This window comes from Cyprinus carpio, unplaced genomic scaffold (genome assembly GCF_018340385.1).
Source record: "Cyprinus carpio isolate SPL01 unplaced genomic scaffold, ASM1834038v1 S000006746, whole genome shotgun sequence".
In the NCBI taxonomy this organism is placed as follows: Eukaryota; Metazoa; Chordata; class Actinopteri; order Cypriniformes; family Cyprinidae; genus Cyprinus; species Cyprinus carpio.
This window is the reverse complement of record NW_024879345.1, coordinates 3500676-3514152: the sequence shown is the minus strand read 5'-3', so window position 1 is coordinate 3514152 and position 13477 is coordinate 3500676. Positions and strand designations below refer to the sequence as shown.

The 13477-nt window shown below is 39.0% G+C and overlaps 1 protein-coding gene and 1 long non-coding RNA gene across 2 annotated transcripts in view; one reads left to right on the top strand and one right to left on the bottom strand.

The window, feature by feature from the left end:
• LOC109048827 (dynein axonemal heavy chain 5-like) overlaps positions 1–13477 on the top strand; it is a 154258-nt gene that overhangs the window by 79164 nt on the left and 61617 nt on the right. Inside the window, 6 exon segments of the mRNA XM_042755715.1 lie at positions 898–1139; positions 2938–3011; positions 3013–3109; positions 4280–4484; positions 5287–5429; positions 6565–6699. Coding sequence (XP_042611649.1) covers positions 898–1139; positions 2938–3011; positions 3013–3109; positions 4280–4484; positions 5287–5429; positions 6565–6699 — 896 coding nt within the window.
• On the bottom strand, positions 8835–11793 carry LOC122144640. The gene is made up of 3 exons (XR_006159795.1): positions 11532–11793; positions 9557–9636; positions 8835–9244 (listed from the first exon to the last, which is right to left on the bottom strand). It is a non-coding gene; the product is annotated as an uncharacterized LOC122144640 (long non-coding RNA).

The window sequence follows — 13477 nt, the reverse complement described above, 5'->3', positions numbered from 1 at the left end:
GATCAGTGCAGCTGCTCCACCGACGAAAATGTCCAGCAAAACATCAGAATAGTCAAAAACCGGTAATATATCGGGAATGTCCAGCAATTCGTCCCTGGTGAAATATTTCAGGAATATAACTAAAGACAGAACAAACGAACAAAAACACAAAAAACAACTGCAGAGCACGTCACGGAGGCAGCCATCCTGTATCCGCGCCAGCGAGAAGGATAATTGGGTGCCCATAATTGTGGCCACTGTGAACTAGAGAAAAACATTTATTTCATAATGAGACCCCCCCTCCCCCCACACACACACAAACACACTGTTGTCCATTGTTTTACCTCAATGATAGGTTAGGATTTTGTGAATTTTTTTAATGAAAGATCAAAAGGATAAACCATGCAGATTTATTTTCACAGCCACCTTTGCTCATATTTACCAAGAGTACCTTTATCAAAGTAACCTTAAAAAGTGTAAAGCAGTGAACATTAAAATTGTTAAGTAGACTTGGCATGTCTGGTCTGAAATGTGCAAAAACACATTTATTTTTAAGGGAGTAATGTTTTAATACATGTCAGCAGAGCCCCTCAGGGCTTTTTGGTCTGGTTAGTTGTGTAAGAAAGCTGATGGTTTCCAAAGTGGTTGAAAAACCTCTCAAACAGGCAAAGGCCATACTTTGCCCTCCCTTTACATAAAAGGCAGTGAGATGTATAACACATGAAAAAGAATGGTTCATTTAAATGGGGAAACATTCTGAAGCCTATCGACTGGGCTTTTTAAATCAATGAACAAGTTCAGGCATCAAACAGGCCTTTAGACACTAATGGTCAAAGCTATCAGCCATGGGGTGTCAATTGTCAATCATTGATCATGTATCTGTTTCATTTCTCACTTGTACTTCATTTTTGTGTATAGGGGAACATATATGGATTGTCCTTGATGGGCCAGTTGATGCTATATGGATTGAAAACCTAAACTCAGTCCTGGATGATAACCGTACACTGACATTGGCCAATGGTGACCGCATCCCCATGGCCCCCAATTGCAAGATTGTGTTTGAACCACACAACATTGATAACGCCTCCCCAGCCACAGTGTCCCGTAACGGAATGGTGTTTATGAGCTCTTCTGTCCTTAACTGGAGCCCTATTTTGGAGGTGGGTGATGAGGAACCAGTACTGAATCTTTTTATTTTTTTTATTTTTTTTAGGTATTGTATGTTTAGATAATTTAAGCAGTGCTTGAAGTGGGGAAAAATGCGCCAGTACTCTTTTGAGCGACCCCCCCCCCATATTGTATTATTATATGTATTGTTTATTATATTCTTTTTAATAATATACATATAAATACAATATAACAATATAATATAATATGAGATTAGCCTCATCACATTGTAGTTTACATAAAAAAGTATCTCCTTATCAGATAGTCAGCTAATTTAAATTTAAATGACATAAGGTGCAAAAATCACAGATGTTTTCCCTTTTCATGCTCGCTCATATGCTGTGTTACTCAGGTTGGTCAGCCGCACTCAGTGAAAATAATGTAGAGTGTGACGAAATCCAAACACAAGTCAGAGGAGATGCATTCAAAATACATATTTACCAAATGGAAACGATAAATGAATCTCAGCTAACAGGTTGTGATTGAATCACCGAAAAAATGCACTTTCATACCCTGGAAACAGGGCTTCAGCTGTTCACAGACAGTGACACTGATGCTTTGATGCTTTGTAGTACTGGCAACACAGGAAAAGTGCTGGCACACAAGAAAAAGTTGCAGTACGCTAAAGATTTTTTTATTTTTTTTTAACTGTTACATACCGGCCTTCTTAATGGACTGAATTTAAGTAATAAAAAAAAAAAAAAAAAAACTATTAACTGTCAGAGGATTCTTGCTTCCATTATTTATATGCATAAAATCTGCAAAAATAATTACTCCATTGTTTGAGTGTTCACTTCCCATGTAACAAAAAGGAGGCATTTAACTCTTTTTCAAGTCTACGTGACTGTAAAGCTCTAAAAAAAACAAAAACAAAAAAGGTTTCATAAAGTATTCATTATTATAAAATGGTCTTCTGAACAGTAGCTTTGTATGAGGAAGTGACCAAAAATTAGGTTGAAAATCTGTTGTAGCTTTCAAATTTCAATAAAGCTTACATTTCTCGTGCATGTCAAAATAGGCCAAAGGACACCACATTGAACACCATAAAGCGCAGGTTTGAACTGGCATGAGGGTGAAAGAGACTGGATAGCTACACCAAAAGAGATTCCAATATATTGCTTGGATTTTTAAATTTAAGTGTGAGCAACTGATGGCAAACTGAAGGTGGCCAACTGAGGTGAACTATTCTGTTAAGTTGTCTATTTACTCAGACATTTCTGTGTTTGACCTAAAGGGTTGGTTCATCCAAAAAATTTATTCTGTTGTCATTTATTCACCCTCATGGCAATACAAATCCATAAAGATTTTGGTCATCGTTTCATCATATGATGCAATCTTGCCTCTAAAGAACTTGAATGAAATCGCTAAATTTGAATGTTTTTTTGAAGTATTGAAGTTTTAGGGGGAATGGACGTTCAATGGAGGAACAAAAGTCTATAAATATAACCCTCCACATTTGCATCATAGAAGTGAACAAAGGCATCCACAGAACCACGAAAGTAGAAACCAGAGGTTATGCTAGTTATTCCTTTTACTCCACTCTGAATTAATGGAGTCTAAATTCCCGAGTGCATTTCTCTCTGTCTTTATAACAGACTTCAAAGTGTTCAACTGTTCAATGAAAGAAGAGTAAATAAGGGAGAGCAAGAAAAAGACAGAGAAGAAGGACAAACTATTTTTGGGCTCTGAAGGATACTTCATTTAATTTCTGCATGTGGACTTCTGTCTCCCACTCTCTGTGTGTCCTTCCCAACAAGTTTTTCAATTGTGTGTTTGTGTGTGTGCTTTTAGGGCTGGCTGAAGAATCGTTCCCCTCAGAAAGGGTTGGTCCTGAGGGAACTCTTCTCCTCCTTTTTTCCTGAGCTTATTCAGCATTCAATCTTTGCAGTATAAAATGGACATGTTGGAGGCCTTCATCATCATGCAGTGCATAAACATGCTGCAAGGACTCATTCAGCCCAAGGTTGTGATTTAAGAGTTGTAATCCTCATTAACCCAGATTTTGCAAAAATGAAAGACTGCCTAATAACTTATAAATCAAAAATAAAAGTTTTAAACTTTGATTTCTGTCATTAAAGAACAGAGCTGTAGTCCAGTGGTTAGTACATACACTTTATACCAGGGGTCACCAATTAGCGGACTGCAGTAATGATCTTTTAGCACTATATCCTATAATATTTTTATCTAACCCCAGACACCTAGCAGCTTTGTTTCCCATAAAATTGCTAGATACATACAGTGTTTTTTTTTTTTTTTTTTTTTCCTTATCTTGACAGTGGTTGTCGTTAAACTGAAATATTGAATGCTTTTTGATCAGCTGACGAAAATCAGATATTTCAACTTATCATTATATTATATAATATAAGCAAAAAAAAAAAAAAAAAAAAAAAAAACAAAAAAGAAAAACAAAGCTTAAAACAGACATGAATGTAATGAATTCTTGACCAGTTTTAATATTCGACTCCTTGCAGATTTTCCCCTTATCTGAAAGTCATGAATATGGTTACAATGAATTGTTCCCAGTAAATGTCATGCATTATCCCTCAACCGGACATTCGTAAAGCATTTAGTTATGAGATGCACATTATAGAGCCCTATTGTCACCACACTATCATTATGTGAGAATTCCAGCCATTTAAACATCAGCTGAATATAGATAATACCCACTGGCTCTATAAAAAAAGGACAGATTGCAGTGGCGTCTTTTCCTTTCTTTCATTTACATGAAAGAAGCATATTTATTGTAAAGTGTACATACTGTAGTCTAGATTTTTTTTTTTGGCCTTCTGAAATCTACTTACAATGTTAGCCAAAGGTTCATATGTCACAATTTAGTGTCACATGCACTCTCTCTTTGACCTTTAGAAATAAATAGGCTTTTATTTATTTATTTATTACAAGTGTAATATGTATAATGACATTGAATGTAATGATTGGCTAGCCTTCTCGCATGTTAAGTAGCTTACAACACCCTTGCCAAATGTATTATTGTAGTTTGCACTTTTTTTTTGGTTTGGACATGTTTGATTAAGCATGATATCTGTTCTCTTGGTTTATTGTGCAAAAATAAATAAATAAATCCTGTGTGCTTTGACAGACTTTTGATGATGTCTTTGATGATGTAACCCATTAGGAGCAGGGAGGGGAGCTGTCTCGTGAGCACATGGAGCGTCTGTATGTCTTCGCTCTGATGTGGAGTGTGGGAGCCCTATTGGAGCTGGATGATCGAATGAAGTTGGAGAGATGGCTCCGTCACCATGACAGCATTCGACTTGACCTTCCCAACATCCCTCCCCACAGCGAGGACACTATGTTCGACTTTTACATCACTAATGATGGTATCTAATATACTTGCACACCTCCTTCTGCCCAGTGTTTTATTTGCTTTATTTTTGCATCTATAACTCAATACATTTATCTTTGTCAATTATGGTTCTGTTTTCTACAACTCCTTCATTTATCTAAATTAATTAGGTAAACTAATCAATATAGAAACTTCTGCCTTCATTGATCTGATTGAAAAATTATCTATAAATTGGAAAATGTATAGTTTTTCCAATGACAAGGTAAGTGACAAGGAAACACTAATAGACAGTTTTTCTTCTGTACAGGAACATGCAAGGAAATTACTCCATCTGTCGGTACAATTCAAGCAGCAGGCTACAGAGTTCCTCTGACATTTTTGTATAGCGAGACGAATTTGCAGGCTTATGGAGAATACTGAATCTTTAGTCTGCCTCCAGACAAATCTGACACTCAAGAAAGTTTTGTTTAAAACTGATTTATCATTGTTGGGGGTTTTTGGTGAACCACAGTATGAGTATATTTCATGCTGACTTGTTGTGTTCACAGCTAAAGCATATAACAAAATAGCTTAGACCCAAAAGTCTCTGGTTCACAAGGTCATTTAGAAATTTTATTGCAAAATATTGTACACTTTGCAATTCAAATAGACCCCTAATTGGCAGCATTCATGTTTAAATAAGATAAACTTTCCCAGCTGAGTCAGAACCAGAGCTAATAACCCTATTTAATTATAGAACACATTGGCTTTTAATTCTAAAAAACTAAATAACAATATTAACTATTCATACAGATTACAAACGAAATTTAGCTATAGTCCCATTTTGTGTTTTGTAGGCCACTGGGTTCACTGGAATACTAGAGTGGAAGAGTATATTTACCCACCCGACTCCACACCAGAGTATGGCTCCATACTGGTGCCCAATGTAGACAATGTTCGCACTGACTTTCTCATCCAGACCATTGCAAAGCAGGGCAAGGTGAGCGCCATTTAAAGTTCTGTGTGATTACTTGTACTGCATCGTTTTTGCAAGACTACATGCAACTGACTGCAACTTCTTTTGAGGGATTTCGGCATTTTACTCAAGTATGAATGAACATTCAGTCATAAATTAATCAACACTTTTTTTTATTATTTTGTTTGCTGTGAGACAGCACCATAAACTGATTCATAGTTGTAGTCCACTGTTTTGTGCATTTTATTCCAAGTCTTTAGAATAAATGATAAAACTGTATGAGGAAAAGGTCCATAATGTATTCATTATGTATAAATAATTGTACCTATCTGCTGTTACATTCAACATTGCTTTTGTTTAATATTTAAAATTGGAGCTTCAAGCAATTTACAAAACTGATTTGCAGCCAAAATTGCAAATTGACATCAGCTGTCTTGAGTGATACACAACACAAAATGCCGAATTTGAGTTACAGCAAGTTTTTACTTGAGAGATGCAAGGTCACCCTGTTGGAAATGCGGACCAGGAAATGGCTTGCCATTAATAACTTTAATTTCTTTCTGAAACTTATGCAAAGTTAACCTTTGCTGTCAGAGCACTGACATATTTATCATTTTGTGTATTTTGATAAAGCTTTTTGTCATGCCTTGTCATGTCATATTTATCTGCCTGTTACATATTTTATATTGTCAAGAAATGGTGCCAAGAAATGTGTTAGGGTATGTGCAATTGGGAGCATATAGCATAATAAAGATGCTTATTCAGTTACTTTGGTTATTAAAATATGTTCTCAAAACCAGCATTGCAAAGACTGCCACATGCTATTTTTGTTAGAATAATGTAGTTCTCATTATTCAGTCCACAAAAATCTGACTGAACATCCATTAGCACCGGCTCTGGCACATGAACAAGCACCATTTTAGTGAAATAGGGTTATCTGTTTCTTTGTGAATCAGCCTGCAATTGAGGTGTAGGTTCTCAACAATGACACCATGTAGTGCTGCATTACTGATTCCTCTGAGTGAGGCTTGTTTAAATGGACAGCTACTATGTTTGTCATCAAGACTTTTCCTGTGCTGCCAGCACTATGATTAGCTGTACATGAGGACAGATGGTCATCCTCTCTGGAGTCTACTTACATTTTCTTCATGTGTTTCAGGCTGTGCTTTTGATAGGAGAGCAGGGCACTGCCAAAACTGTCATCATCAAAGGCTGCATGTCCAAATACGACCCAGAGTCCCACACTGCCAAGAGTCTCAATTTCTCTTCTGCCACCACACCTCTTATGTTTCAGGTACATAAAGACTGTTTTCCCCCAAAACATGTTCAGTATTTTGCTATCTTTGTCTTGCATCAGCAGGTATTTGGGTAAGACTTTTATGAAGTATGCACATATATGCATGCACAGTGTTGTAATGCATTTATGATGAAATATTAATTTAATATTTGGGGACTAACTAACAAAAGTTGTGATGCTAGTAACTACTTTTTTAGTAATATGGTTTTAAAATAATAAAATAAAATAAATAATGTAGCATGACAAAATACTGTTACTGTTTTTATTTTCATAAGGTATTGTACATAAAGCATAAAAACTAAGCTGCCTAAGCTACCACTAAATTCCAATACATTATAGTTTTAAAAACAAAAGCTTCATTTGAGTCCCTGCACTGCATTTTACAACATTTTTATGGAAAAATATTTAGTTATTTAGTACTGCTCTTTAGCACATATTTATTAGTTTATCATTAGTATTTATCTATTAGTATTTATTGGTTATAATACTGTAACTTTTATCATAATGTGCAGTGTGTTTTATGCATGGTACTTTTAAAGTATTATAACATATTACAGTGGTTAATACTTTTTATGAAATGTAAGAAATGAATGCTTTTATTCAGCAAGGATGCATTAAATTGATCAAAAGTGTAAGGATGACTGACTCGGTTGAGTATTTGAATCCATTTGCGGAGATGTTTATTGTGGAGAAAACCACACACTAGGATAAGGCAGATAATCGTGGTCAAATAACAAGCAAGGTCAATATCACAGCAAGCAGTCCGTACAGCAAACAAATCCAAATCGTAATCCAACAAACAAGGTCAAGAACAGGCAAAGAACATACACGAGGCAATCAAATGTGGCAATGAGAAAACGCTTGGTAGAGACAGGGGTTAGCTGGCAATACTTCGCAATCTGTTGTACAACTGAGCTGGATTTAAACAGGAAGCTACAGGAAGTGGAGGAAGAAGAAGAGCACAGTCAGTAATGAGGAGATGGTGCCCTCTGGTGGCTGGATGAATGGATGGTTGATGTTACAGATTCCTCCCCCCTAGGAACACCTCCAGGTGTTCTTCGTGGACGTCCCCTTGGTCGAGGTGCTGGACGATCCGGATGTGCATGATGGAAATCCCGGGTCAATGATGGGTCTAATATGTCCTTGGCGGCCACCCAAGATCTTTCTTCTGGGCCGTAGCCCTCCCAGTCCACTAGGTATTGTAGCCTGCCCCCCCGACACGTCTGGAATCTATGATATCCTTGACCAGGTAAGCCGGAGCTCCATCAACATCCAGTGGTGGGGGGGGCTCCCTCTCCTCGGAAGCAGGACCGGAAGCAGGATGAGCGGGTTTTAACAGAGATACATGAAATGAAGGAGAAATGCGATAATGAGCTGGGAGCTCTAACCTGTATGTTACTGGATTAATTTGCTTTATTATCCGAAATGGGCCTACATACCGTGGACTGAGCTTCTTGCAGGGTAGCCGTAACCGTAGATCTCGAGTCGATAACCATACCCTCTGACCCGGCTGATAGTTTGGGTGGGGACTTCTCCTACGATCTGCTTGGGTTTTCTGGGCTCTGATTGCCCTCTGTAGCCTCACATGAGCGCTGTCCCAGACTCTTTCGCTTCTTCTGACCCAGTCATCCACTGCCGGAACTTCTGAAGGTTCACCCGACCAAGGGAACATGGGGGGTTGATATCCTAAAACACACTTGAAGGGGGTGAGTCCTGTAGATGAGTGAGTAAGGGAGTTTCTTGCATATTCTGCCCAGGGTAGGAATTCATTCCAACGTTCCTGTTCTTGACTACAGTAGGATCTAAGATATCGCCCAATTTCTTGGTTTACTCTTTCCACCTGTCCATTTGCTTGAGGGTGATAACCTGATGTTAAACTGACATTTATGTCTAATTGTTTGCAGAAGGCTTGCCATACTCGGGACGTGAATTGTGGGCCTCTGTCAGAAACAATATCCTCTGGTATGCCATAAATTCGAAAAAACATGTTGAAATAAAGCTTGTGCTGTCTCCATAGCTGTGGGTAATGCTTTAAGTGGAACCAGACGACAGGACTTAGAAAATCTATCAACAATTACCAGTATGGTGGTGCAGCCGTTAGAGCTGGGTAGATCCTGGAACGTATTGGCGGTTAGGGGGGCAACCTGATGGTGTGGGTTCTGTTAGTTGTTTTCTTTGAATTTCCTCCATTATATCCCAACGAATAGGTGCCAAAATGGCTGATGGAGGTAGAATTGGTCCTTGGCAGCAAGAAGTTTCCTCTGACTCATATATTCGTGACAACGCGTCGGCTTTACCATTCTTGCTTCCTGGGCGATATGTTACTGTGAAATGAAATCTTGTGAAGAATAATGACCACCGAGCCTGCCTCGGGTTCAGACGTTTAGCACTCTTGATATACTCCAAATTTTTGTGATCTGTAATCACCTGAAATGGATGACGTGCTCCCTCCAACCAGTGTCTCCACTCAGACAGTGCTTCCTTGATGGAAAGTAGTTCCTTGTTTCCTACATCATAGTTTTTCTCTGCTGTGGTTAGTTTTCTGGAAAAGAAAGCACATGGAAAAAACTTTACCAGGGTTTCCTTGTCTCTGGGATAGAACTGCTCCGATGCCGACGTCAGAAGCATCTACTTCCACTATGAATGGTAGGTCAGGGTTTGGGTGTTTCAGAATTGGAGCAGTGGTATAGCTTGTCTTCAGGGTATCAAATGCGGTCTGGGCAAGCGTTGTCCATGATAGTTTCCTTGGTTTCCCCTTAAGCAAAGCAGTGAGTGGTGCTGCAATGGTACTGTAGTCTCTGATGAATCTCCTGTAAAAGTTAGCAAATCCTAAGAATCTCTGTATTTCCTTTACCGTAGTGGGACGTGGCCACTCTGTAACTGCCTCAACCTTCCTTGCGTCCATCTCCACTCCATGATGACTGATCTTGTAGCCTAAAAAAGTGGTATGTGAGACATGAAATTCACATTTCTCAGTCTTAACATATAAGTGGTTTGCCAGTAATCGAGACAGAACATCTTTCACATGTTGGATATGTTGCTCATGTGTCTTCGAATATATTAGAATGTCATCAATGTAGGCGATAATGTGGTCATTTAGAATGTCCCGAAAGATCTCATTGATAAATGATTGAAACACAGATGGTGAATTGGATAGGCCGTACGGCATTACCAAGTATTCATAGTGCCCCCTGGTGGTGATAAATGCTGTCTTCCATTCATCACCTTCTCTGATCCTGATTAAATTATAGGCACTTCGTAGATCAAGCTTAGTAAAAATCTTGGCTTCCCGTAATTGTTCTAAGGCTGAGGGAACTAATGGGAGTGGGTACCTGTACTTGATAGTGATGGAGTTTAGACCACGATAATCGATACAGGGGCGTAGGCCACCATCCTTTTTTTTCCACAAAAAAAAATCCAGATGCTGCGGGGTGATGTGGATGGGCGGATAAAGCCTGACTCCAGAGCTTCTTCAATGTATTGTTCCATGGCCTGCGTTTCTGGTATAGTTAATGGATATACCTTGCTTTTAGGAGGTGCTGTGTTAGGTAATAGGTCTATGGCACAGTCCCAATGGCGGTGTGGAGGTAACGTAGCAGCTTTGGCTTTGCTGAAGACTTCCTGGAATTCAATGTACTCTGGGGGAATCTTAACTGCTTCGTTAGTTATTGGACTTTCAACCCTTGTGGTTAGACATGGAAGTGGTATATGACCTTGTAGACAATGACTGTGGCAATGCGGTGACCATTTGGTAAGTTCTCTGGAACCCCAAGAAATCTGTGGGTCGTGAATGGTGAGCCAGGGATTTCCTAGTATTATTGGATGCTGGGGTGTAGTTGTAACATAAAATGAGAGGGTTTCAGAGTGGAACACACCAATCTTGACTGTAATAGGGATGGTTTGATGAGTGATACCTTTGCCAATGGGTTGAGTGTTGATGGTGGTGATGTGAATCGGTGGTATGCAAGGGATCACAGGGATGTTGAGTTTAGCCACCAATTCATGGTGAATTAGGTTCAGTGCCGATCCTGAGTCAATTAATGCTGAAACACATTGTACGTAACTTGCATAAGTGATGGTCATAACGAGAGTCAAGCACTTGGTGAATAGATTACCTGAAGGTATACTCACTTTAGATGGTGTGGGCTTGTTGGGGCAGTGACGGCATTGATGACCTGGTTGCCCACAGTAAAAACATAGTCTCTGTACACGCCGTCGTTCACGTTCCTCCAGTGAGATTTTGGTAAGGCCGATTTGCATGGGTTCAAACAGGTTCCAGGCCACTAGCAGTTGTGGCAGACATTGAAGTTGTTAGGGGACAGGTGGGATGGTTACGTATCAGATTATCAATACGGATCGTGGTGGTTATAAGTTGCTGTAAGTCCATATCCATGTCCTTACAAGCAATCTCTGATTGTAATTTGTGGTGAAGACCTCGCTTAAAGATTGGTTTAAGCGCGGCCTCATTCCAGCCACTTTGCGCTGCTATGGTGCGAAAATCTACTGCGTATTCTGCAGCAGTACGATTTCCTTGACACAAATCCAACAACTGCATAGATACATCTCTCCCTCCAGCTGGGTACTGAAAAACCTCAGTAATCTGCTTCGAAAAATAATCTAATGAGGTCCGTATCATCTCATCTTGATCCCACACAGCAGATGCCCATTCGAGAGCTTTGCCAGTAAACAGTGACATCATAAATGAACATTTAGTGGTATCACGTAGAAAGGCCTCAGGCTGGTTCTCAAAATAAATGGAACATTGACGAAGAAACCCCCTTGCACCTTTCCGCTGTGCCATCAAATTTATCTGGTAAAGAAAATCTTACCGCCTCAGGTCGAGTCGCTGGGAGAGATTGTATGTAGCGGGTGAGATGTTCATTAGCGGCTCGCAGAGATGAAAGTTGAGCTTGGAACTACGTAATCCTCTCATTTTGATAAGCAAAGGCGGCCTGAAGATGTGAAATCTCCGCTGGATTCTGGTCAGGCGAAGTATTCTGTAAGGATGACTGACTCGGTTGAGTATTTGAATCCATTTGCGGAGATGTTTATTGTGGAGAAAACCACACACTAGGATAAGGCAGATAATCGTGGTCAAATAACAAGCAAGGTCAATATCACAGCAAGCAGTCCGTACAGCAAACAAATCCAAAACGTAATCCAACAAACAAGGTCAAGAACAGGCAAAGAACATACACGAGGCAATCAAATGTGGCAATGAGAAAACGCTTGGTAGAGACAGGGGTCAGCTGGCAATACTTCGCAATCTGTTGTACAACTGAGCTGGATTTAAACAGGAAGCTACAGGAAGTGGAGGAAGAAGAAGAGCACAGTCAGTAATGAGGAGATGGCGCCCTCTGGCGGCTGGATGAATGGATGGTTGATGTTACAAAAAGTGACATTAAAGACTTTTACAATAAATGCTTTTGAACTTTCTATTAGCAAAGAATCCTGAAAAAGCATCACAGTGTCCACAGAAATTAATTATAATTATATGTTTTTTGAGTCACGGATCGGATCGTTTTTTGGACCAGCAGGAAAAAAAGACGTTTCAGTATAACTTTGCTTTCCATTTATTACTTAAAGCTAAGTGCTTCTTCGATACCACAGCAAAGACTACTAACATAACTAAGAAAGTTCAAACATGATTACAGTCAGTCAGAACAGCAAGTAAAAAATAAGATAAATACAAATTATAAATAAAATAAGGTTGATAGTAGTCACAGATCACATGCGTGCCGAACCCCTAATCAATGGTGCCAACTTCTTTCAAGGGAAAGTAGCTAAAGCCTGCTAGAAAAGTCATTAAATGTTGCTAGATGACGCCATGTGTTAATTAGCATATTCTTCACTTCATTGCTTCATATTTGCATTCTGGTTGGTGTCAACCTTTTATGTTTATTTGTCTCTCTCCTTCCCTGTGCTCCCATACTGAATTAATACAGCCAATTTCTCAATAAAATAATTTTCATTTATATATTTTTCTTTTTCTCTTATCATACAACGAGGTTAATAAGAAATGGTGGATCAAACACAGCCCATTAAAACTACACAACCAGCTCTCCCTTACAAGCTGTTAATCTGCACTAAAATCCTAATTTAAAATCAAGACATCATCAGACAAAATCAAATACTCATAAGTTAAAGACAATGGCTGTGCTGTGATTTTGGCTATAATTACATGTAAAATGATATTTCAGGTTAGAAGCAACCGAATATATGTTTTAACTGCAATTTGCCTATGTTTGCTAATACACTACTTTTTTTTTCTATTGGTCTCCGGAATTGTCAGCCTGCAGTAAACAAAGCAGATTTCATTACATCTATTACTAGTCATTCAAGACTTAACCTCATGGCCCTGACAGAGACACTGCTACTCCTGCAGCACTCTCCAATAATTTCTCATTTTCCCACACTCTCCGTCTGACTGGAAGAGTCTGTACTGGTTTTCTTATCTCTAATGATTGGAAATTTATTATTTTACTTTCTCTGGGTATTAATAGCTCCTTTGAATCACATTCAGTCACTATTACCCACCCTTTTAAAATTCATTTGGTAATTGTTTATTGACCCCAGGACCACAAGGTAACTTCTTGGATGAATTAGATGTGCTACTCTCAACCTTTCCTGAGAATGGTACTCCCCTAGTTATGCTTGGACTCTTCAACATCCACCTAGATAAACCTCAGGCTGCAGACTTCCACACTCTGCTTGCCTCTTTTGATCTCAAGAGAGTGTTAACTACTGCTACTCACAAATCAGGCAACCAACTGGA